Source organism: Pararge aegeria, chromosome 6 (assembly GCF_905163445.1).
Source record: "Pararge aegeria chromosome 6, ilParAegt1.1, whole genome shotgun sequence".
Lineage (NCBI taxonomy): Eukaryota > Metazoa > Arthropoda > Insecta > Lepidoptera > Nymphalidae > Pararge > Pararge aegeria.
In genome coordinates this window covers 7,775,143-7,802,139 of record NC_053185.1, presented here as the reverse complement: position 1 = coordinate 7,802,139, position 26,997 = coordinate 7,775,143, and the positions used below count along the sequence as shown (strand labels likewise).

Sequence of the window (26,997 nt, the reverse complement as noted above, 5' to 3'; positions counted from 1 at the left end):
GCGATTGCAATTTTTTACGCGACTGCCTAATAGGAGTGTAACGTTGTTCGTATAAATTTATGTCTATGTAGGAATGCATAAGAGATTCTTTATTCCATTATAACTTCTAGTTGCGTTATAAAATTAAAGACGAATAGAGTACGCGTCAGGATCATTATATTCACTTGAGTAACACTGGCTATGTACAACATGTGAATTAAAATCGAAATAATAATTTGGAGGCTTTAGAGGTACACTATTTACTGCCTCTGGGACTTATCTATGCAAATGAAACGTTAATCGTTTTGAGTAAACCATTGCCATAGTTTTTACTGAAGGTACTGAGAATACAGCCCTAACATGACATGCAAAAGTAAACTCAAGTGACTCCTGTCCCATTATTGGGTACACGTCGCGTAGCGTAGGTACTATGCGCTCGTTGGTCTTTTATCTTCAATAGGTAACTTCAATAGTAGTTGTCATAAGTAAACACTTACAATATTTCGAATTCGTATGTATGTCAAAATAAATATGCTTCTTGTGATGTAATTTTTTTAGGGTGATTTTTATGAAATAATCCTATGTCAATATTATAATTTCGTAATTCTGTTACACTTTGTTTATAATTCAAAGTTTTTTTTTTTAATGCAATTCTACGATGGTAGCGTTTAGTTTTCTTGACATTTAAATACGATAATATCCCGGACTTACGCAATAATTGAGACAAAATATACGCGGGAGTCGGGGTTCAACCTTGCATACAAATAAATACTCCAAAGATAGTGTTTATCGTTTCTTGTTACGTTCACATGACACAACTTTTGGTCCTTAATATAACATGATTAAAGTTAAGCCAATAAACAGAACACGCCGATGCGCGCGTTTATCAAAAAGAAAGACCGCGTAGCTTCGAATTCGCGTGAAACGGGGTAGCGTAAGTCGGGGTATTACTTTATTCGACTCTGTACCAATGTAGAGATACGATGCTTGATCCCGGGTTCTTATAGTATGGAGATGTTAGTGCGAAATTTGGTCCAAGACCTCCGGCACCGCAACTTGGTGGCATCGAACTTTTTCGCCAGCAGAAACCACGTCTCCGCGTCTCGAAAGATATGGGAAAAATAAGAGTATGTAAGAGCCGGGTATTCGTAGCTTTAGTAAAGTTTCTGGTTCTCAATGTTATCTTCAAAATAGAAACTAGCCACGGCCAAAGCCACAAGATCAGACTAGAAAGAATCTGTAATTAATAATTCCCAAATTATGTGGGCAGCCGATTCAACCTGGGAGCTCCCATTTATATGACCAAGGCGCCCACCACTGCGCCAGAGAGGTCGTCGTGTATGGCGTCATTTCCAAATGTTAAATTTTTTTTTTTACTCTTTTAATCACTTATGTACTTGTTTACATAATCCTTTCAATGTTCACAATTAACAATTTATACGAACTCGATTCGCTAAGTAGTAACACGCAACGTCCCTACCCAAGTTAGACGAGACGGTTGGCCGGGCGTTATACAATAACGTAGCAGTCGTTCGGCGCACGCGCAGCGCAAGTACCGTGCAAGCCTACCGGTGTTGCGAAAACCGTGACTCGGTAAGCGATTTTATGATTGTACTTAACTTTTCTTTCTTAACTTAAGTTCAAGTGTACTATAAGTAAATTTTCTTCTGTTAATTTTATCTCACGCTCCATAATATTTTCAAGTGGAAAATGACAGTTTTCCATATGACGCTAATTGAGTTTGGAAACAAATCCTAATACTACGTTAAAGTGACAAGTGTCTTAAACTAGTACCGTCTTTTTCTCTAGAGAACTGTGTGAAAAGGATGGATAACCTATAAACTTAGGTTTTATTACTTTAAGTTAGGTGTAAAACCAAGTAAGCACCTACAATGTACATTTTCTTGTAAATTAACATTACAGTATAGGTAAAACTGGTATTTTTTTGTACAACCAAATGTCGTAATTTGACAACTCTATACTAAATTGACGAATTAACATCTCAGACGAAACGAATCAGCAGAAAGAAAATACCAAAAGGAATGAAATAAGTTCAGTTTTGGAGAAATTATAATTCGTGTTCAGGCATAAGCATGGTGTTCTAAACAGAAAACATTATGGAATGTAATATAGGTATGTTAAATAATATGTCGATTACTATATTGGCATTGTACATTATATATTGTATTACATACAATAAACTCATAAATTAAATTGGTTCAATTTTCAAATAGGATTAAAAATATTTTATTTACCTTATTTATTAAAATTAAACTAAAAAAAAATCATTGATTTAATTTTATCCATTTGTAAGAATGTCCTATGTTACGCATAGATACAATATTACAAATTTACTAACATAAGAGTTTTAAAATTAAAATCATAATAATTTTAATAAATGTTAAACATAACCATTGTAAAATGTGAATCATAAAAGCAAACGTTTATAAAATTAAACAATAGTGTCCCGATATAGTTTTATTTTCGCATGTTAAACATAAGAATTTAATAAGTATATGTTTGTTTCATTCTAGTCGTAGATAATTGCATATTTTTATCAGGTACAAGTATGGAATATAATACAGAGATTTGCCTAATATAATTTGATAATTTATTTATTTGATTTGATTTGAGATATTAATTTGAAATTAAACATTATTACTTATATCATACTATCACCACCACAATATTTTAAATGCGGTCAGTTTTGTTGATCTGTCTCTTTTTCAGGGAGGATTATACCAGAAAACGGATAGATTTAATTTAATTTAAAGATTGTTTTGTTTGTTAGCTACTGAATAAATACATTATTAATCTCTTTATTCTAGAAACCATTTTGAATTGGTGAGTAATTCTAAACCTCCCGAAAAACAAAAGCTATTAAGCCATTTAGCCATGGGCAAAAGCCCTTGAAACATTATATAATTACGTTCAATTGTTGCAAAAACTATATCTAAGTACTTAGTAAGTATGACTTCAACTTAATAAAAGTTTTTCCTTCCTTTAACCTATAATATTAATCAACTCGAAGTATCTAAGAGTATATATTATCGTCTTTCTTCTGGTAAAACTTATTTATTATGATCGCCCGAGATTTGCTCGATTTTTTCCTTAAAATATATAATATGCGAATGAGTAGTGTCAAAGTTATGTAGTGCCCAAAAACTAAATACTTAAGTTTATTTCAAGTTTCGCTAATGTTATTTCAATGATTACAAATTGGCAATCTTTAACTAAGGGAACCTTTTTTTTTATTTATTAATAATGTTGTTTTAGGGTTACGTTAAACGTATAAACGTTATTAATATTCTTTTTATGCTCAAGTGGTTTTATTATTATTTTGCTTTTATTGTCAATAGTAATTTCTTTAGTTTTATTTTATGTTGGGTATTTAGTAGTTACTATCACAGAATATAACAAAATAGTTCTTATACTATTTCCTATCTTATTGGGATCTTTACTGTGTCGTAATTGCAACTTTGAATCGATCAGATGATTTCCTACTTCAATGGCATAATAACGTATATTGTGTGATATTATTTCTATCGATGATATGCCAAGTTCGTTTACTCGTTGACTTTAGTGCGGTGTTTGTGGTATATAGGTAATATAATTTAAGTTATTTTTGGTCTTTTTATTTTTACAAGCTTTTATTTAACTTATGAAATTCAAAGTTACAGTTTCCGTTATTAGAATTGCCAAGTTAATAAAGTGTTCGTGTATAATCTCGATGACAATGAAATATTATGATGTACAATTTCAATAAAACTTTTTTTTTCCGTGCATTGGGCTTATGAGCGAAAGGTTACTGTTAATAACACAGTAACGTGATGAAGCTGATGTGATTATAGAGCCAGGTAGGCCACTGGTACATACCTACGTTCGACGTATACGGTACAACCAATAACTTTAGAATCATAAGATTGGATCACCAAGCGAAGTTTAGGGCGCTCCCCGTTTAGGTAGTTAGACGACTTCCGGAAAGCAGCTAGCATCCATTGGATGCCGAAGGGCCCATGCCCAGTGCCGTGCAAAAAGGGTATGCTCAAAGTATGCACAAAGCGGGCAAGATTATATAAAATGAAAAAAATCTCCAGTATGAGTTATAAAAAACTCAGGGATAGGCATTATAATAGTTATAAAAAGTCTACCCTTAAGTTTTTATAACTGGTACTGGACTATAACTATCATATGTATACCCTCTATGCACGCCACTTCCCATACCCTTGTACTCCCATGAGTAGAAAAAGTTGGCGCTGCATAAAAGAGGCCTATGACCAACAGTGGATGCATTTTGGCTGATGATGATGATGAATGATGAATCCAGAAGGGATTTTTAACGGATACCATATTTCAATCTGTTTGAAGTTTGAAAGTATACGGTTTATCGTCTACTTCCATAACGTAGGTTTGCTAACGTTGTTACAGGTACAGGCTTGACTTCCAATTCATGTCCTTTAAGTTCCAATTTGTATTTGTTTCTGAAAATATTTACAAAAAAAAAATGAAGCATAGTGCCTATGATAAGAATCGTAGACCTATATTTAACCGACTACCTTCCTAAAAGGAAGAGGGTATCAAATCGGCTATTTTTTTATGTATGTTCGTCATTCGAACATAACTTTACATTCTTATTTTTTTACATTTGTAAACGAATTTGCAAAATTCCTCTTTTCGTTCGATATTTCGAATTAGTCCCATTTAAATTTCGTATAGATCTGTCAAAGAGTTCCGGGCACAGAAAACGGAACTCTTCAAAAAGTTACAGCAAAGCAACTGCGATTGCTGCTCTCGCATAAACATGCATTGTTTACGCAATCACACAACATAACATCACGCCTGTACACTTGAACGGTTTACGCAGACGTATTCAGTTTATTGGGGTACACCCACATTTCCTATCAAAGTTTTAACTTTGTAGGTGTAACAAAATGAATCGCGATTGAAAGATAGTTGTAGCACATAGTATTCAAGCTTGATATATACATCCCTACTAATATTATAAATGTCAATGTAAGTTTGTTTGTTACGCTTTCACGCAAAAACTGCTTAACCGATCCTCGTGAAACTTTGTACACATATTCTTGGAAGTGTTGGAAATAATAATATAGAATACTTTTTATCCCGACATTAAGCTCGGTTCCTTTGGGAGAGAGGATGAGTGTTTGACGATTTTACACCATAACTCCGACAAGTTATAACCGATTTAAATAATTATTTTTGTACTATAGAGGTTATAATATGTGTTTAATTTTGCCCAAACTGTGGTAGGAGATAGGGGACAGAACTCCTCAGCGCACATCAGCAAACCCCTCATTTAAGGCTTAGGGATACTGGATACTTTAATTTTATTTAGATCTACAACTAAATTTATTGCGACATCACAAAACAAAGTCAAACGCAGACGAAGTCGCGAGCAACACCTAGTATACTATAATTAGGTACTTATTTTTTAGCTAAGTCTGTTTTTTTTATAATAATTGACGGACCAAGCCGATAGCCAATCTGATGGTAAGTGAATAACCATCGACTACAGCACAGTAGCAGCAGTAGCACTTCACAGGGCATGCAAGGAGCACGTCCTGCAACACGCCGTCTTGTGTCCATCAATTTGAGACGTAGGTGTTAAGACTCATGTGCCTGTAATTACACCGGCAACCACGCCCTTCAGACCAGAACACAGCATTGCAAAAATGCTGCTTAGTGGAAGAAATAAGCATGGATAGTACTTCTTCGGACGAGCCCTGTCACAAAAAACTCTACTACTATTTCAAATGTTATATGTAGGTTGGTTTAATATGTAGGTTTTCTGTTGAATCATCTTACTATAGACTGACTATACATAATGTAAGACATTCTTGTTACTCTTTGTCCATGAGTCCGTAACAGTAACAACAAGCTTTGCGTAATAACTGGGTCACTGTTAGTAGGTAGCGGTATACTTTATATTGTAATGGTAACTGAAGTTCTTTGTTTTTTTTTTTTAATTGATATCTACCAATGACAATCCGTATATTACACAACTTTCACAAAGAGTTATTTTTTATTTTTTATTGACTACTAGGTCACTCACCTCATCTCAAACCACACAGAGTTTATGTGACAGGGTATAATAGATTAATGATATTCGTTTTAAAAACAATTTTTTTTATTATTATTTAAGTTGCAATCACAACCCTACCAGTAGTCAGTACACAACAGTTGGATAGCAAGTCTATAGTTATTAAGTTTATGAGTTACAGACTACGCTGACTGATTTACGGAAACATCCACCAATGCAATGGACCGTATTGACGGCGTATTGGCGCAGTTAGCAGCGACCCTGCTGTCTGAGCCCAAGGCCGTGGGTTCGATTCCCTCTACTGGAAAATGTTTGTGTTACGAGCATAAATGTTTTTCAGTGTCTGGGTGTTTATATGTATATTCTATGTATTTATCTATTTAATTCATAAAAATATTCATCAGGCATCTTAGTACCCATAACACAAGCTACGCTTACTTTGGGTCTAGATGGCGATGTGTGTATTGTCGTAGTATATTTATTATTATTTATTATTACCGTAGCTTCAATTATATTATATTTGCAAAGCCCAGTGGGTAAGAATTTTACTTCACTTTCGGCTGGCCGAGTTCGATACCCAGCACGCACCTCGTACATTTCTAAGTTACGTGCGTTTTAAGTAATTTAAATATCACTAGCGTGGTGGACTACGGCCTTAACCCTTCTCGTTGTGAGAGATGAGAAGGGCCCTGTAGAGGGCCGGTAATGGGTTGATATGATTGATGGTGATGATAATATGTGCAAATGTGCCTATTTGTTACCTATGTTCAGTTCAACCAGCTCTCATGGTTATTAATGAAAGTGGTAATTTAATTTAAAAACTGGTATATTAGAGAAAGTGGATGAAAATATTGATACTACGCCTAAAGGAAAACACATAAATATACATATTTAACTCTTCTATATTTATATATTGAATATAAAACTTTTATAAAATGGTTACAGTTAACACTTAACAGCGATAAATAGCTTTTCTAAAGGGGTCACACTTTTTTTAAATAGACTGAGTATTCTCCTTTTAAAATAAGTACCTTACCTAGAGACATAATAAAATAAAGTAGGATATCATAAAATGGAAGGGCTTTTTTGGCAGATGAATTAAAATAATATACCTTCTCCTTATGATAGCGAAGTGAATAATTCTGAATTACTTAGACTTTATATAATTGCATCTGAATATCGTTACTAATATTATAAATGTGAATGGATGTTTGTTACGCTTTCACGCAAAAACTACTTAACCGATCGTCATGAAACTTTGTACATATATTCTTGGGGGTATTAAAAGTAATATAGTATACTTTTTATTCAAAAAAACTATCATTAACATTTACATAACAAAAAAAACTTACTTATTCAGTGCCATCTAGCGTTCAGTACTGAAGTTCATAATTTACAATCGTCGACGAAGTCTCGAGCGACAGCTAGTATAGACATAAATTAAGTAGGCTTTAAGTCAGCAACAATCTATTACAAACAAACTAAGAAAGAAAGATAGTATACTTTATTGCACACCAAGAAAAATATACAACAATCAACGACGACATAAAATAACACATTAACATTATTTGTACAATTGGCAGCCTTATCGCTAAAAAGCGATCTCTGCTAGGTTACTTAGTTATGTTCTCCGAAATAAAAGAGATAATTATGTACCCATATTAATTATACGTTTTTTTTCAAAGAACGGAACGGTACGATTCGCACTCGGTCTTGGCAAGTTTTTTTAATTTACTTAGTTAGAGACGGCACGTACAATTTTTTGTCTCTAAAATTCTGTCTATTAAAAGTACTCGTTGTACGAAGAAAAGTCCTTTGAACCATACACTTTTTGTACAGAATGTCAAAGAAGTACCTTTTTACGCAAACTTTTTTGTTTTGCTACCTTGAAAAAGTTAAAGTTTGTCGTAAGGCAAAATTTTTAATTTACGTAATAATATTTTGCCTTTCTACTGTCGATATGATCAAAATGTGTCAAAAGATATATAATTATAAACGCAACGATTTTGCGTAATCCACGAACCCAAAAGTAAGCTATGACAGAAATCGTTCTGATTTCGTAATTCCCCTAGACGATGATCAAAAACCACTTTTCTTCAACCTTCTTATACGGTACAACTTATGTGTTAACGTTGGGTCACCAATTCTATAGGTTTGAAATTAAATCAGAGATTAGCTTAGATTTATTTCGCTAGATTTGAAGTTTGAGTAACATGCATGTCGTAATAGGCATAATAATAGGCGATGTCGCATGATGAAACTAGCCGACAAAAATATGATGTACCAAGAAATATCACCTAATTATTTTCAGCAAGAATCATGTGAAACTGCAAGTAAACCGAGTTAATTAGTGTAAATGTTGAAATATTCTTTGAATTTCAGCAGTTCCTACTATTAAGTGCTGCTCGATTTATCGCTAAGATTCTAGAATTTAGTTCTTTAAATTCCTCTTAAATAAAAAAAAATTGAACAATTTTATGATTTTAAATAAAAATATTTTTTTTCAATAAATCATTTCAAGGATTAGATAAATATATTAACTGCGTGAATACACAGTTCGTGTTAAACGATAATGTTACATTACTACCTATATACAACTTCAACGATCGCGTAAAACGTAATTTCACTGAAGATCGACGACTTGCATCACTTGTTACGAAATCTTGTTACCAGCAGTAGGTACACTAGTTAGGTACTTGAAATGAACCTATACGCAATAAGCGGATCCTAGTGCATTGAACTTTTATTTATTAATACTTATCATGTAGGATTGATGTACCAGTCTCAAACCAATTGAGGATAGGTTCGCACTTAAAAATGTCTTTAAATAAAATACTTTCGATGTTCAGTACTGCGTATTGTTTATATTATTTACTAGCTATTTTTTTTTCGACGATTCACACATCGCCACCTAGCCCCAAAGTAAGCGTAGTTTGTGTTATGGGTACTAAGTTGACTGATGAATATTTTTATGAATAATATACATAAATAAATAGCAATACACACACATACCTATAAACACCCAGACACTGAAAAACATTCATGCTCATCCCACAAACATTTTCCAGTAGTGGGAATCGAACCCACGGCCTTGGACTCAGAAAGCAGGGTTGCTGCAAACTGCGCCAATCGGCCGTCATTATATACTGCCCACGACTTCGTTCGCGTTTGTTTTCGTTTTTAAAGTATCCCGTAGGAACAGTTCATTTGAGTGATATCTGACAGCGGTAGCGACATAAAATAATAGATCGTTCTGGGTAAGTAATGATAACTGGGGTCAGTAGATATACCAACTTTGGAGGTTTGAAGGAGAATTTAATCCTACTTCGCTTTCAGCTTTTATCATTACAACGAATAGTAACCGTTAGTTTAGGTTAAAACATCGTACTCTGAGGTGACTCAAATAGGCAGATAATAAATAGTAGGATAAAATAAAATTCGAATTTTGTAAAGATAATTTAATATAGGTGTATTTTTACAGATATTTTTTAGTTGTTTACTCCTGTATAAAATTCGGGTGAAGTTTTTTAAATGAAATGTTTTGTTTAGGTGTACTTAGTCCTTAATTATTTTTTAACTCGCGATAACTTCTTACTTAATTGTCCGATATGAAAGAAGGTTTTTGCTGCTATATAAATACCCTTCATTGTAGAATTATTTATTCGAATACGAATTAATTCCTCTACCAACATTAATAAAATTTCGTGAAGATCTGGTCATAATATTGACCAGATCTTCACGAAATTTAACCTGCTATTTAATTACCAACTTGATTAAAGCGGCTTTAAATAATTTAAAAAATTTCATATGCATGTGAATGTTACGCACTAGTTGATCTGCATCGGGGTTTTTTAGCCAACAACATTAATGCGAAATATTTGTGTGCCAAATTAAAATTTTACATTTCTGCGATGCTTACGTTAATTGCAGTTTATTTTATGGTTTAGTTTATACTTCTCTGGTTTTTACTCTTGTCTACTTAACAATATTAACAAAAGATACTTTGAGGTACTTAATAATGTCATGAGTGGTTTTAACAGTGAGCTATGTATATTAAATCAATGGGTGTTTCTATTATAATTTTCTAATAATGTAAAGTCCCGGGTTCGATCCCCAACAGCGGCAATTTTGGATGAATGAATAAATGAATACACTTTTATTGTACACCAAAGAAAAAAAGTAGTTACAGAGATATAAATACAATTTGGTGGCCTTATCGGTACATAGCGATTTCTTCCTGCCTGGAAGAAATCGCTATGTAGCGATAAGGCCACCAATGGACCAATGGGGTAAAAGGAAAAAACATAGAAAAGAGGTAGGGATATTATAATTTCTGAATTTTCTCTGATCTGGTTTGATTGGAGGCTTTGACTTTGGCTAGTTACCACCCTATTGACAAAGACGTGCCGCTAAGCGATTAGGCGTTCCGGTACGATTTTGCGTAGAAACCGTTTGGGGGGTATCGGTTTAATATAAAGAGAATTAATTAATTATTTAATTTAGGTATACCTAACTGATATTCTATCTAAAAATTTTGGGTTAAATTAATTTCGGGCTACGTACCTACATTAAATAATTTCATCGTCATACATTTTTAATTATTTATTTTTGTTTAAATGCAGATACATGCAAGATGGCGTCTGAAGTGAATGAGTGGTACAGAGGCAGAAAGGTCCTCGTGACCGGCGCTTCTGGTCTCATGGGCAAGGTGCTGATCGAGAAGCTTCTGTACAGCGTGCCTGATATAGGATGCGTGTACGCTCTAGTCCGCAGCAAGCGTGGGAAGACACCCGAATCAAGAATCGAGGACATGTGGAAACTGCCTGTAGGTATATATTAAAAACGATATCTGCAGGGATACAACGTGTTAATGTGTTACTTCACAGGCTTTACAAGCACATTTTTTACTGTATCTAAGACTTATCTGTAAAAGCGAAAACCTAATCGTTTTTGAGTAAACAACTATAGTATAGTTTTTACTAAAAGAAATCTGATACAGCCCTTAAATCGCATGCAAAATTAAAATTATTTGACTCCTGTCACTTTATTAGGTAGGCGTCTCGTAGCGTAGGTACTATGCGCGTGTCGGCTTTTTATATTCATTAGGGCTGTCATAAGTGAACACTTAAAATGTTTTGAATTCGTTTGTATGGAAAAATAAATATGCTTCTTTTGATTTAATATTTTTACAGGTTGATTCCTTATGAAATTTCCTTATGCATCCTTCATTATTATTTTCAAATTCTTTATTTATTAAAAAACGCATCAACTGCACGGCTAGAATAAAGGCAGAAGACAAATATTTTATTAAATTAGATTATAACCGCCTTTACTACCCAAATAAAGACTCAGGTACTTGTAGAAACTGCCTGTAGGTAGGTCTATATTATAACGCATTTCAAGAATGGAAGACATGTGGAAACCGACCTCGATTCTTATATTTACCAAACATCCGCAATTTCCGGCTATAAAACAATCGATGATAGTGGCGGATTCATTTCGAAATTCTGCTTTGGTGTAAGAAACGCACACTTGAATGCACCACCGACAGAGAAATACCTACTTGTGTGCATTGAAAAATTTACTTAACTGTATTTGTATTACTCTCTGGTTGTCTTCGATGTTACCAAAACAAACGGACACCATGTTCGACGAAGAACCACCCGTTTCTTTATTAGATTTCAGAGTAAAATAAAAATTAAAAATCTTAAAAATTCAAAATTCATTTATTTCAAGTAGGCCTAATTTATAAGCACTTTTGAAAGGTCAATTCAGTCCGTTTGTAGATACTCTACCACCGGTTCGGAAGGCAGATTCCACTGAGTAAAGCCGGCAAGAAACTCAGCAGATTGCTCTTTCCAACATAATTTTATAGTTTAACAATCTTCAGAATTTTTCTGTTTGTGAGACATGAGATTAGAGTGGCCTGCTTCCAAGCAAGCTTGTCGTGAAGTTATTCATCGATCGTATAGTAAACTCACTATCTAAGGTCAGAAGTTTTCAAATCTTTAGAGTCGTTACTGAGATTACACTTCTAAAGTTACAAACTGTTTTATATTTTTGCACTATTATTTTATACCTACCTGTTAGCAAATAACGAGGTTGTTTTTTGCTGTTATTATAAACTAATTAATAGAACTTGCGTGTATAAAAGCACTGGTTGTTCTTATAAGCTTTATAGTCGTCGATTTAAGTGTACATGGAAAAATTCTGAACCAAGTTCTCAGAGTTAGCACTAAGTATTTCCTTAAAGAATAACCTAACAATGATTAAATAAACCCGTTTTCACTGACGACGATCAAGGCAATGCCTAAATAATTAACGCCTAATCTAAGGCGATTCCTAGACATACTTCGAACGTTCACCAATACTTATCACCTAAGAGTTGGTTAAACGTTATATACACATCGCCTATATACAAGTAAAAGGCATTCGATTTATGCGATGCCTAGGTTTAGTGAAAACGGGCATAAATTCCGCCCGACATAAGCAAGGAACAAGATGATGATAGACACCTAACCCGGTGGTTAGCGATGGTCTTTATATAAGATATAGTCTATATGCTATGCTATAATAACCAATTTATATGTATTTAGTTATAAGAAATATAAATTGCTTCAACGGTGTAGAAAAACGTCGACAGGAAACCGGCACCCTGAAAGTTCTTCGTAATGTTCTGTAGACTGAAGTATATATATTTATTTATTTATGTATATATAAACTTTATATGGACCACCTTCATCTCTTGAGCTGTGTTTTACGCCATCGGTAGCCTGGAAGAGATCGCTATGTAGCGAAAAGGCCGCCAAATTTAACTTTTCCTAAAATATTAATTTACAATTTTTCTATATGTTTATGTGGTGTATAATTAAAGTGTATTCATTCATTCATTCATTAGGATTATGATTGTTACAGTTGTTCTCACGTATAAGAGAAGAGAAACCGCATGCAATGAAGAAGCTTGTACCAGTCACGGGTGATATATTATACGACGAACTTGGCATTGAAAAGGCTCAGCTAGAAGAAATTTATGAAGAGGTAAGCAATAATACTAACTTCCTTCCTTTACAGGAAATGCTTATTAATGCAAGAAAAATCGTCCTTCATTCACGTCGTAACAAAACAACGAATCGACTAGATTTTTAGCATAGAGGTAATTAAAAGGATGGAGAGTTACATACGTAACTACGAAAAAGGCTAACTTAATTTATACAAAACCAGATACTTACTTCGGTTACAAGCATTTTTACACTTAGAACTCTTTCGTAAAATCTTGCTAACTATTAGCAAAACGTGATTATCACGAAATGATTGAGTTTTGCAAGAATATCGCAATCACAGTGCTATTGGTAAAAGTTAAGTGTAGGATTTGCTCCCTCATAAAACTCTTAAATTCATCTTATAAAATAACAAAGTGCTTTCGCCGCGTTTGTTTTCTGAATCTAAACAGTCACACATTTTAGACATACGAGTACATCTTCATATCTTTAAGTAGCTAACTTTTACTGTACATTTAAAAAAATAGTAATGACGTTAGTTTTGTTACTTATGTTGTCTTATTTTAAATTCATGAGCAAAGAAAAAAATATGTACAAGCTAATATATATTTTTTAAATAATAATAAGTAACAGAAACATTGACCTTAGAGTAAACAAAAAACTTTTAACGTCTCTAGCCAGCTATTTCTTAACATCTAGTTGTAAGTCTGTTAGCCGAATATTCAAATACTAAACGTATCTTTGTCCGTGTAAAAATTGGTTTACCCATTTTTCAGTAGCATAAAACAGTCGTTGCAAAAATTTAAGACTCAAGACTCTTAGTAAAGAGTCAGTTATTTCGACACTACAGACAGACACTAAAATTTTATTTGTTTGTATACGAATAATAACAATTAATATTTAAAAATTTAATGTCAATGTACACACATGTACCTTTTTCAAGACTTCGTACGGCCTTCTTACGTAAAACAATGAGACGTTTTTCCTGTTATTAAAATCGTTAATAATAATACACCTAATAGATTTTCATAAGCGTAGGAGATATGTGTAAATACAAAATAGACTCTACTATATTTGCATAGAGATACATTGAGCTTAATTTCCTAAGATAGCACACTATAGTCTATGCGCGCTTACCGCTTAGACATACAGTACATTCTTAGGTCCATTCACTATAAGTTCTCTTGCTTTAAGTCCTGTCTACAAAGGTTGCCTGTAAGAGATTGCTTGCAGCAATAAGGCCGCCTTTGCATGTCTACATTGTGTACTGGATACTCCTTACTGTTTCTTTTCCTGTATGTTATACGTGCAATAAATTGTTTCTTCTCCTTCTTATTGTCGCTCAGCCTATAATAATATACTCGTAGTTCCAATATTATATACGGGACAAGCACATAATTAAGAACAGAAACGTACACGACTGATGTTGAAGCATCAAAAACCATTCCACTTTAGTAGTGTTTCTCGAACAGGCGGTTTGTCACTTCATTCCATTTAGCAGTTTATAGTAATTATTTAACCTCTAAAAATGAAGGAAAACTGGGGAAACTTGAATAAGTTTGTGAGCTAGCACCATTCCGAGGTTTTGAAGTGGCAAGTGCGCGAGGCGTTTTCATTGTTTTTGGACACAATGCACTGCATGCAATAATTTTAGCATGGATTTTTTTATATTTTAAAAATAGTACAAAATTCAGAAATCATTTATTTCAAGTGCTGCACTTTTGATCAGGCAAGGCTGTCTATTTGTAGTGACTCTACCACCTGATGTCACATCATACATGATACATTGTCACATCATCCTCAGGGGATGTTGCCTTTGCAAATCTCACAGATTACCCACAAATTTTACCCCTAAAAGATGTTCTTCTATCTTAAAAGAAAAATAAAACTATGGGCGTTTGCAACAAGGTATGTGTGCTAGACCACATGTTTTAAGTTCGCACGAATAATAATTAGGACCACCTATTTGCAAATAGTTTGTGGCAGACTCGGTTAGCCGATTCTGACTGCGCTGCAAATTGGATTCACTGACTGGCCGTAGACTGGGCTTATTTGCGCCTGTACTTTCGCTGCAATTCGCAGTACTAAGGTAACGAAATGTGACTTATATTTTATTATATAGACCAAGATTATAAAGAAGAAAAAAAATTATTTTAAAATTCTGGAACTAATACTATTAGTTCCAGAATTTCATCGACATCATCAATGTGTCTGTCTTAGCTGCCATCTACATGGCCCGGGTCTCCTCTCACAATGGTAAAGCTTTAGGCCTTTCAGAATTACAAGGATTCCAGATATTACCGCGTTCAACGAAAAAACTCTTATTTTATTTTTTATTTATTTAAACACCTTTATTGCATAATAAAGGAAACACACACAGGAACACTTACCTTAACAAAAATTATATGCAAAAGGCGGCCTTATCACTGCAATGGAATAAGGCAATGGGAGACGAGAAATCGCAATGCTATAAAAAAAATTCCATAAATAATTAAATAAAATAATAAATGTAATAATATATATATTTATATGCATAAATACATACACATAAACATATAATATTAACATGTTTATAGTGACAAATAGTGCCTCCTTACACGACTTTTAAAAATCGCAAGGGATTTAGAGCGTCGAGTGTCATCGGGGAGTGCATTCTTCTGCTTTTTATAGAAATATATCATCAATAGCCTTTTATATTAAGTCCACTAAAGGCCTCAACAAACGGGAGGGTTTGCCTATAATCATCACTCTGGTCAGACTAGTTGGTGTTGGTGACCGCAGTAGATGGTAGTAGTAACACAGAGGATGTATGTACACATTTTGTATATAATATCGCATCAAAAGTGCCATCTATGTGCCTATTAGAATAAAGATATATTTGACTTTGACTTTGACTTTGATGCTGCTATAGCTATAGCTGATAAAGAAATGGCACTATAGTTTGTTTTACGCGTTAGATTTATAAACCTGTATACGAAACCTAGTTGCTAAGGCTTCGCTAAAGAGTATAATTAGCAATTAAATATCACTTGCTTCAACTGTGAAGAGGGGGATATCTGCATGCCTAACCATTTATTTATACTTATATGTACACCACATCATTCAGAAAAACGAAAAAAAAAAGAATAACACTTAAAGAATGTAGTAGGATACAAAAGGCGGTCTAGGCTAAGTAGCGATCTCTGCCAGGCAACGTTAGGTTAGAACTAAAAAGAAAAACTAAAAGTTGGGGTACACTGTTTAAAATAAATACGTAAACCAGACTACACAAATACAACAAAGCTATTGATAAATATAAAAAAGAATTATACTAATAGATACTCTAACGTACCATAAATATTCAAGAGCGCGAGAAGTACTTTGCCTGCGTGGTGGACTACAGAATAAATCCTTCCCATTCTGAGAAGATATCCGTGCCTGGGTTTTGGGATATTGGACTAGTACGGTTGATGATAAATAAATAAATAAGAAAAGTAAGGAATTTTTGCTGTTGAATGCGAAGGCTTCTGGTAGTAGTAACGTAAGGTAAACCGAGTGAAAGTAGTTGCTGGCCAATGGCGGAGCTAAACCATATAATTCACATTTCACATAGATACCGTGCTCTCAGCAAGAGCAAAGAGAAATCGCGTTGATGCAATACCTAATTGCGTTATACCACTTAACTTCTGTAAATTATTTGGATAACCTTATTTTTATTAATTTTACGATTTGTCGTAGTCTTGTTAAGATCAAATAAGTTTAATTTATACATATGCGGTGTACAATGCAAACAATTTGCAATATCACAACGTTTAAACCTGTCGTTAAGTTACCGACGGTAACTAGTGCCCAGGAGGAGGTAACTCTGTCGTCACTTTTAGACGAATTCTATAATTTCCTACCATAACTACCAAATCACTATAGTACAACCGCGAAAACAATGCGTTCTAGATCGAGATTTTTAAGATAAGATCGAGACAGTACTAATGAATTATGTCGTGGAGGCCAATGACAGACGTCACAAGCGCATTCTTTCAGCAGCCGGATTTTGTAACATCATCTTTCAAATCTCTGATAGCATTGAATATAGGTACACCGGTGATACAAAAAGCCTTTCTATATCGTGGCATAGACACGAGATAAAAATTATATCCCCCAATTATATCCCCCGATAAGGGATAAAATTAACCTAACCTGCCAAAGCAGGGCAACAGGGAATATGAGAAGCCCCTGTTTAATATTACACGTACTTATATTATTTGGATATTATTTCCAGCCGTGCGCCAATGCTCGGAGTGTTCAAAAAGCTGTTGAGAAGGTCAAATTGTATCCTTTTCTCGGTGATAAAAATGTGCCCTGTCCATGCTAGACATGCAGGGGTCAAAGCTGACCTGCCATGAGTTACTCAGCCATTACAGCGAAGTTATTTATGCAATTCTTGCCTTAAATTTGGCTATACATAAATAATTTGTGTGTAATGGTTATACTTTTTTTGTAGTAATAATTGATGGACAAAGCAGATTGCCCACCCGTTGGTAAGCGGAAACCCATAAACGGAGTGACACTTAGGAGGGTATGCGAGGGGCACGTCCTGCAAAGTGTCGCACTGTGTCCATCAATCTGAGGCGTAGGTCTGAATCCTCATGTATGTTATTACACCGGCAACCGCGCCATTCAGACCGGCATACAGGTACCGGCTTCCCCAATCGAGCTGTCACGAAAAGCTTTACTACTAATAAAATTTAAACTCACCGGTTACTTACATATAACGTAAGTAGCACTTTACAAATTGACAAAACATATAATAAAAAGGCGAATGAATAAATGAATGAATACACTTTTATTGTACACCAAAGAAAAAAAGTAGTTACAGAGATATAAATACATATCAAGAGAGTACAATTTGGTGGCCTTATCGCTACATAGCGATTTCTTCCAGGCATAAAAATATATTACATATAAATTCAAATCAAATATATAACATAAATGATGAGGTGATGAATTTGCAAGAACTTAATATTTTACTACAAAATCATAGCAGTGGTCTACGTGTCATAGATGTTTGAGAACTCTATAATAGCTTATCTAAGACAATCATTCATTCTTTCCTTTATTTGAGCAGGGTTAAAATAACATAACTTTTATAACGTAGATTCTAAGGAAACAATACTTAGAATCTACCTTACAAAAGTTACTTAAACCTTTAAAACAAAACGTTCCTTGTGGTGTCGTTATGTTAAAGATGGTAAGACTCTATTAATATACTAGTAATTTAACAAACTCTTAACCATCTACGTTTTGCGATATAAATCTCAATAATTTGTCTATAAGGTGTCAATGTGATGTCACAGTACATTTCGCGAGTAGTTACTAAGTAAAACAATGTTACACAGATTTAAATTGTGTGATATTGCATATTGCTTGCAATTAAGCACGTTTTATACTTATTTGATTCAGATATTAGGAAACGACTTGTTTGTTTTAACAGAACAAATAAGACAGGTGAAAAAATTAGTAATTCAGTGTCATACTAAACATTATAATATCTAACATGGACTTTGGTAAAAAAATCCTATTCCACCGCGGTATGGTAACGCTTGTTTCCAGCGGTTCCCTGCAGAAAACAAGCGGCACTTTCGGTTTCACCGACATACGTTGAACCTTTATACTGAAGGTACGTCGGTGGTCGGTTCATTTGATATCGTCTGGCTAACTAGTGCAGGATACCAAATTTGCTTTTTCCAAGTTTTGTTGCCACTCCAGCTCATTGGGGCTCCAACGTCTATCTACGCATGCATGGGTTAAAAAAATACGGTTCTATAAATAAATTATTCAAAAATTTATAATTTATTCTCAACTTTATTTATCAATTTTATTTCATATTAGCTGTTGCCCACGTCCTTCATCCGTGTTTATTACTGTTTTTTTTTACAAAATAGCAACTATTTTTTTCCCGGGATGATGATGAAATTATAAAATAAAAGTCAACTTACTCCAAGTCAGAAATCAAGTTAATAGGTTGCTTCGTAAGGACGGAAAGGCACACAAACGAACAAAACACGTTTTCGTATTTTTAATATTAGTTAAATAGTTTTGTAGTAAATTTATTGAATTAGTGTAACTGGGCGTTGTCCATTTTAATTAAATAACAATAAATAAATAATAGTAGAAGAAACAATAACATGAATATATAGACACACGTAGGTATTTAACTGCTAGATACAAGAACACGACTAAGCCTTGTTTTATTTTACTTTACAGGTATCGATAGTATTCCATTTCGCAGCTAGTCTCCGTCTAGAAGCACCACTAAAAGAGGGGCTAGAAATGAACACCAAAGGAACTCTCCGTGTTTTAGAAATGGCAAAGAAGATGAAGAAGCTTGTTTCATTCGTGCACCTCTCTACAGCATTCTGTTATCCCGATTATGATAGAATGGCTGAACAGGTAACCTAACTATATTTTATTTATTATTTATAGAAAAACATATAGGTACTGATACCTATTTTTACAGATAAAATTAATAAAGTTTATTAAATCTCGTGCAAATTTATAGAGTAAGCGGAGGTTGCGCTTGAATACCATAGCAGATCTTTCCACCAATCATATGGTTATCTTAAATGGCTATAGCACAGAGTAGATCGACTATAGTTGATTGCTGAACGCTTACCGTATCGAATCGCTTTACGAGGCTATGAAGAAAGATATATAACTCCATAACCGTATCACTATTTATAGAATACGTATTTACACAACCTATGGAATAGGTAGAGTATATTTTGTCAGCTGATTTGTTAGTTTTGTTCTTTATAAATCCTGTAATCCACATTCGCCAACAACAAACCAAAACTCTTTTAAATTTATCAAAAGGTAGAAACTTTATAAATATTTCTACATGAGATTGCGCTGAATAATAATAATCTCACACAATGGAAAGTAATCATGACGTCTAATTTTAAGCCGTTTTAGTCTTGCCTTGAAGATGCACACGTTTCCGTTACACACCTTTGTGACCTGCATCAGAAACGTAGATAAAAACCGTTATACATACCCAATAGTTGACAGGATCAATGATATACAGTTCTTTTTCCCAATGTTTTGCAGTTAAACGGAAAAGAATTATGAGTACAAAGAAGTTCTTGAACCCATTGACCATTGCATGTTACGAGGCCGAGAATCAGCCATATTATTATTTTTTGATTTATGCATAGGTACACGCCCCACCTGCCAATCCTCACGAAGTATTGCGAGCATCGAATTGGTTGTCCGATGAGCAGTTGAACATACTAGCTCCTTCTTTGATGCAGCTACATCCGAATTCTTACACATACTCCAAGAGGCTTGCCGAGGCGTTGGTGAAGGAGAGCTATGCCGATATACCGACAGTTGTTGTGCGACCGAGCATAGGTTTGTTATTAACATTATACACCTACGATTCACAAAGATAATGATTACTCCGTGCATGTTTGCAGTCCAAGGCAATGCACGGTAAAACCAACACTTTTAAGCTTGGTTGATAGTTTATTAACTTTATCGATCCAACAACTAGCATTCCGATCTCAGCAAGGGTAGCACGGGTAGCAAAAATTATATCCCCTTCTCCCCACTTGCTGAAGGACGGGAACATGGAATAGGAGAAGTTTACCCCCGTTCATTATTAAGGATATATTATTTGAATATTATTTCTGCTTGTGCGGCAGTGCTCTGAGTGTTGATAAAGCTGTGGGAAAAGATATATTTTTATCCTTTCCCCGGGGAGATAGTTGTCTCATGCCCACGCTAGCCATGCATTTGAAACCAGAAGTTATTTACTGTAAAAAGTCCAGCAATCCTGTTAAATCAATGTTTTGCTTTCTGAAACCTAATTTTCTGACTTAATTTCAACTCGGTTCCCAAAGACAATTACTTAATAGGGGTTCGGGCATTATTTAATGGCAACTTTCCGCAGTGGACTTCATTTTATGTCAACTGAGATACAGAAACGGCCTGTAGCAGCTGGCATCAACAAATTTAGCAATTTTGTAAAGGAACTCTTTTTGTGAAATAGTTTGTCTGGGAAAGTACCAGCATGTGTTCCGGTCTGAATGAAGGACATGGTTGCCAGTGTTATGGCCGGCACACGAGGTTTAGCACCAACGCCTCAAGTTAATGGACCGAGGGCGGAACTTTGTAAGACCCGCAAGGTGATTACGTATCTCGCGACAGCAATGCAGGTGTAAATCTTGCAATCACTGCTGTCAAACGTCACTTTTGTTTATTTACTGTATGGAAAAGTGACGTTTGACAGCAGTGATTGCATGATTTACGCCTGTCTTATTGCTGTCGCGAGATACGTAATCACGCTGCTGCTCCTTGCATGGGCTGCGAAGTGTTGTTCTGTTAATAGAGAATGGTTTTCTACATTACATACGATGGGCCATCTCTAAGATCCGTCAATTATTACTGTAAAGAAAAACGTTATATCTATGATGCCAGTGATAACTAATATTTATGCCTAGGCTTTAGGGATAAGCGGCAATACAAACAGATAGATTTGCCAGGTAGAAAACGCTATTAACGCAAAACCAAGTTGAATAGTCGATCATTCTAGCTTTTATATATTGCATTACAGTGACCCCAGCCCACAAGGAGCCGACACCAGGTTGGGTTGACAACCTGAACGGCCCGATAGGTCTTATGATCGGTGCAGGCAAAGGTGTCATCCGTACAATGCACTGCTACGGTCACTACCATGCCGAGGTCATACCTGTGGACATCGCTATCAACGCCATTATACTCATCCCTTACTATATTAATACAAAAATTGAGAGGTAAATAACTTAAATATAATATTTTTTCTGGCTTCGGTCGTCGCCCGTTACCACCCCACCGACAAAGACTAAGCGATTTAGGGTTCGGTACGATGTCGCGTAGAAATCGAATAGGGGTATGAGTTTCGTCCAGGAGGTAACAAAGCCAACAAGAGGGCCATGCCGTGGTGGTTTTTAGTTCGGACCCTATCGGTACCCCTTCCCTTCCCACATAACCTCCGTCCTGCCCATGAGTCGTAGGTAGCAATAAAGCTTTCTCACCACACACCAAAAAAAAAAGGGGGTATTGGTTTAATATAACTGCCATCAAACGGTTGATCAGTCAGTCGGTAGCAAGCTGTTGGCGGGGGCTTAGCCGGGATAAGAAATATGCCCATCTGCAGGACGTTAGCTGTAAATATATATAGCCAACATCAAGATCGGTTTACTCATCATCACATCACGATTCAGATCACGGGTTTCCGGTCAGAATGAGAGATTACGGCCGTAGTCCACCACGCCTAAGTGCGGTAGACTTCACACGCACTCACGATTTGACGACCTCCCTGGCGCAACGGAGAGTGCTGTGAATTTAAGAAAGAAGTCCACGGTTCGATGCCCGGCAGGGGCAATTATATTATTTTTTAATTTTTGTGAGGTCTCGTCTAGTGTGAGGCTTTGTGGCTAGTAACCACCCTACCGGCGAAGACGTGCCGCTGAGCGATTTAGTATTCCAGTGCGATGTCGCGTAGAAACCGATTAGGGGTATGACTACCATACTCCCTAACAGGTTAGCCCGCTAACATTTTAGATTGCAGCATCACTTACTACCAGATGAGATTGCAGTCAATGGCTAACTTGTGGAATAAAAAAAAAATCTTTCGATGTTTTTCTTCCATCGATTAAGCAAACACATCGCACTAAAAAGCTCTAAAAAGTTATTGGTCGCGACTAGTTTACGAACTCTGTCACTACGAGATGAAGTTTTACACACTATCATAGATTTTTTATCGAGTCGGTGCAAAAAAATTATATTGATGACGAAATTGCCTGCCAAAAAATAAATGGAACAAAACAGGGGAGTTGTTTCATTCGTTCTTCCTTAGTTATCCATAGAGGTTTTTGTTCTATTGCAATAACTTATCCCCTAATCGATGAATTTAGTTATTTATTTATCATGCAATTGTGAACTTAAGAGCGCTTGTCTCTACTGTGAGTAGATATAATTGATTTAAATTACACGTGATTCCCTCTCAATTAACATATGATTCGAACGATGAAATCAATTACATGCATAAGTTTACACAATGTATTAAAATACATTCATTACATCGAGGTTAAGTACAATACAAGTGATGAATTTGTTAATCACAAGGTTGCTTGAAAGCAATCGTTTCGGCTTTCATCTCACACAAAATGGAATAATCACTGTTAAATTGCAAAACGTCGATGTTGGAAAGGAGCAAGTGCTGAGTTTCTTACAGGCTTCTTCGGGTATAATCTGTCTTCTAAACCGATGGTAGAGTCACGACCGACAGGCTTGACATCAAGAGTGCTGAACGAGCAGGCCTATTCAATTGTTTTAAATTTTTTTTTATTCTGATGATGCAGTCTAAGATGGTAGCTGGCTAACCTGCTAGGGAGTATAGTAGTCATACCCCTAAATTCATCAGTGTGCTTAGAAAATGCTGCCGAATGGTGTGTCATAATTTTGTGACGTAAATCAGGGTATGTACTTTTATTCAATTAGCAGTAGATAGACGATAGTATTAAATCAATCAAAAAAAAACTTTCGTAAAATTTGATTATAAACCGACATACCTATCTAAAATCTAAATTTTAATTTTACTTTATGTTTGTGCTGAACACCTTGTGCATACCCTGGGTCCAAGGACTATGCACGCCGCTGCCCTAAACGAATCTGTTTACTGATTACTACCGGTTATCCGGTTATCACTTAGCAGCACGTCTTTGTCGATAGGTAATCCACCGCCAAAGCCAACCCCAGACGAGAGAAAATTCAGAAATACAAAGTTCCCAAATTGCCCCTGTCGGGCATTGAACCCCGGGTTCAATGCCCGACAGAGGCAATCACCGTTGCGCCAAATAAAAAAATAAAAATTATAAATTTCAATATTCAAACATTCTTAAGCACAATAAGACTAACTCTAACAATAAAACTAATGAAATACTCGAGTCTAGTAGTACATCGGTGCTACTAGACTCGAGTATTGCAGCAGCAGTTGTTGACGAAGTGGCAGACATAGGGAATATAAAGGTGTTTAATAAATATTTTATATGCAATAAAAAAAAAAATCTTACAGGCGCGCAGAAATACCAGTTTTCAATCTTACCTCTGGTGATGATAGAGATACAACCTGGAAGGAGGTTCTAGATGTAGGGAAGGCAACAGTAAGAAAATTCCCTTTCGAAGGCCCACTTTGGTACCCTGATGGAAATATAAGACACAATAAACTGATACATGAGCTCTGCGTTTTCTTCTACCACATCATACCTGCGTATCTCATCGACTTCTTGATGCTTATATTTGGACAGAAAAGATTGTAAGTATAGTTTTAGTATATTTAGCGAAGTGGCACTTATTTCATCATAAAATAACTTAGTAAGGTCGTTTATACTATAAATATCTTAAAGCACAGTCAGCCTGCAAATGAATGAATGAATGAATACACTTTTATTGTACACCACATAAAAGTACAGGAAAAATTATTTTAAAAAACTAGTTTACACGAAGTATACAATTAGGCGGCCTTATCGCTACATATCGATCTCAACTGCAACTGATGGCGTAAAACACTGCTCAAGACGAGGGGTAGGTATATAAATATATACATGTAAATACTATACATATATATAATAAACTTCCACACAATATTATATATACATACTTATAATTTGTAATATATCTATACAATGAATATCAATAACTAGGAACAATATTGTCAATCCCCAAACAAAACAAAAGAGAAGAGGCATTACTAAATTTCCGAAGATTCAGACAAAAAATTATCTTAAACAAGTTTTTGAAGATGCTAACACAAATATTGTATTAGCATCTTCAAAATCTTTATATTGGAATAAGGATCCAGGAACAATGCACTAACTTTCTGTAACATGCTTTTTGAGGCAAGAACTCATTCTCTGTTAAGGAACAAAAAAATAATACGAAAGTTACCTACAAATAAAAAGCCGCAAGAATCAAGACCAAACAAACAATTAGGATTGCTTACACAGCAAAGTCATTTCATTTACAGTGTCGCAAATAGGCACTATCAAGAAACGAATATGCTATTATTATAGGCTATTTATTATTAAGTTAATTATGTAGATACTCAGTAATAAATCCCTTTACAGCATGGTGCGCATACAAAACCGGATTTCAGTAGGTCTGATGGTTCTACAATATTTTACAACACGTGAATGGTGGTTTGATACCCACAACTTTAAGGCTCTAGCGACCAAACTGAACCCAACGGACTTTGCGACTTACCCGATGAATCTAAAGATTATCGATGTCGGGCCTTATATAGAGAGCTGCATGATCGGAGGCAAATTGTATTGTCTGAAGGAGAAGCTAGAGAATCTACCAAAAGCGAGAATGCAGAATAATATGTGAGAAATTTAATACTATTTAATCGTTTTCAAATGTTTACAACTTAATGAGTAACTCATTCTTAATAGAAATATGCTCTCGAGATAGTCCTATGCAATGGAAACATATCTCTTTTTACACAGGCCAAAGACGTGACGAACATGTCTACAAACGAGACAGTAAATCTAAACAATGGCAATACAGTTAAAATATGTGAATTTGCATTATGTTCAAGTTAGACAATTGTCCGTTAATCGCTCTTCCACGTCATTTAATTTACTTAATCTTTTTTTAATCAAATTATTATTTTTTCATTTGTGTCACCCATCATCATCATTTCAACGAATAGATGTCCACTGCTGGACATAGGTCTTTTGTATGGAGTTTCAAATACTTGTCTTTTGTTGTTTGGGTCCAGCGGCTCCCTACGACTCGCTTGATGTCATCCGTCCATCTCGTGGGGGTCTAGGAGCGCAGTCGCCATTCTAGCACCGTGGGATCCCAACGTCCATCGATTCTCTGAGCTATGCTCTCCGGTCTTATACGGATCTCCTCATTCCTGATTGATAACGTAGAGATACTCCAAGCAAAGTTTGCTTCGTCACCCGCTGCGTGACCCTGACCCTTCTTATGAGACCCATAGTTAGCGACCATGTTTCAGAGCCATAAGTACTAGAGTTCGTGTCAAAAATAAGTAATAACTATTATATTGTTTTTGTTTCAGATTATTTGTGTTGGACCTATTAGTTTCAGCGTTTTTATATCTATTGGTGTTGTACTGGATGGTCACATGGTTCGAACCTCTTAGAAATCTATTAACTTACGGTGGTCCTTTTGTAAGATATTTGCCACTTGTTGGAAATGCAGTATTCAGGGACGAATGAACAAGTAAATATGAGTGTATTTCCTGAAATATTCAGAATTTTTATAAGTACTGATTGACTTTGCAAATAAAACATACGGTAACAGTAAATAATGAATGTAATTGGGGAAGTATTTGCAGGTTATGAAAGGTTATGAGCGTAGCAGGTAAGCAATAAAATAGCCGACGAATTCTGCTCCCGCTTAGATTACAGTAATCATAATGTTTATAAATTTCAGATTTTGTCATTATTACCTACCTTAGTATTAATATCGCAGGAAAGTACAAGGACAAGAGTGATTTCCTTTAATGTACCTACAGTATACACCTTCTCAAAAGTATATGTTCGATTTAATTTTTTAAGACTTACTGATAAATTGTAGTGAAATGCCCAATAACATTACACCTGGCCTAGCAATAACGATTTTTTTTTGTTTTTTAGTTGTTTCGCAATGCATGAACAAATGTGCACAAGTTACGATATAATTTGTTAAGGAACCAAAATTTATTTTTCATTTTACTAAAAAAACATAATCGAGTTGTTCCTAACAAATGTTTTCCGTAAGAGGAGCTTGTTCCAGATAAGAATTTATTCAACATATTGCTCGAAAATGCTGTAACCCTAACGGTTTCTCAAAGTCGGTCTTATTCGGCCAAATTTACTCCCTATAATTTTTTATTTTTTTTATAAAATTGTTTTCGGATTTTGAATTGTG

General features: G+C 35.0%; 1 protein-coding gene across 1 annotated transcript; it reads left to right on the top strand.

Moving 5' to 3' along the window:
- The first annotated feature begins 1,512 nt into the window (after positions 1-1,512).
- Positions 1,513-26,770, top strand: LOC120624575 (putative fatty acyl-CoA reductase CG5065). The gene is made up of 9 exons (XM_039891209.1): positions 1,513-1,572; positions 10,663-10,865; positions 12,956-13,078; positions 19,279-19,464; positions 20,229-20,424; positions 21,629-21,827; positions 24,131-24,370; positions 25,182-25,439; positions 26,144-26,770. The coding sequence occupies exons 2-9, from the start codon at positions 10,674-10,676 to the stop codon at positions 26,301-26,303; spliced, it is 1,554 nt and encodes a 517-aa protein (XP_039747143.1). The 5' UTR covers positions 1,513-1,572; positions 10,663-10,673; the 3' UTR covers positions 26,304-26,770.
- Positions 26,771-26,997: the final 227 nt, after the last annotated feature.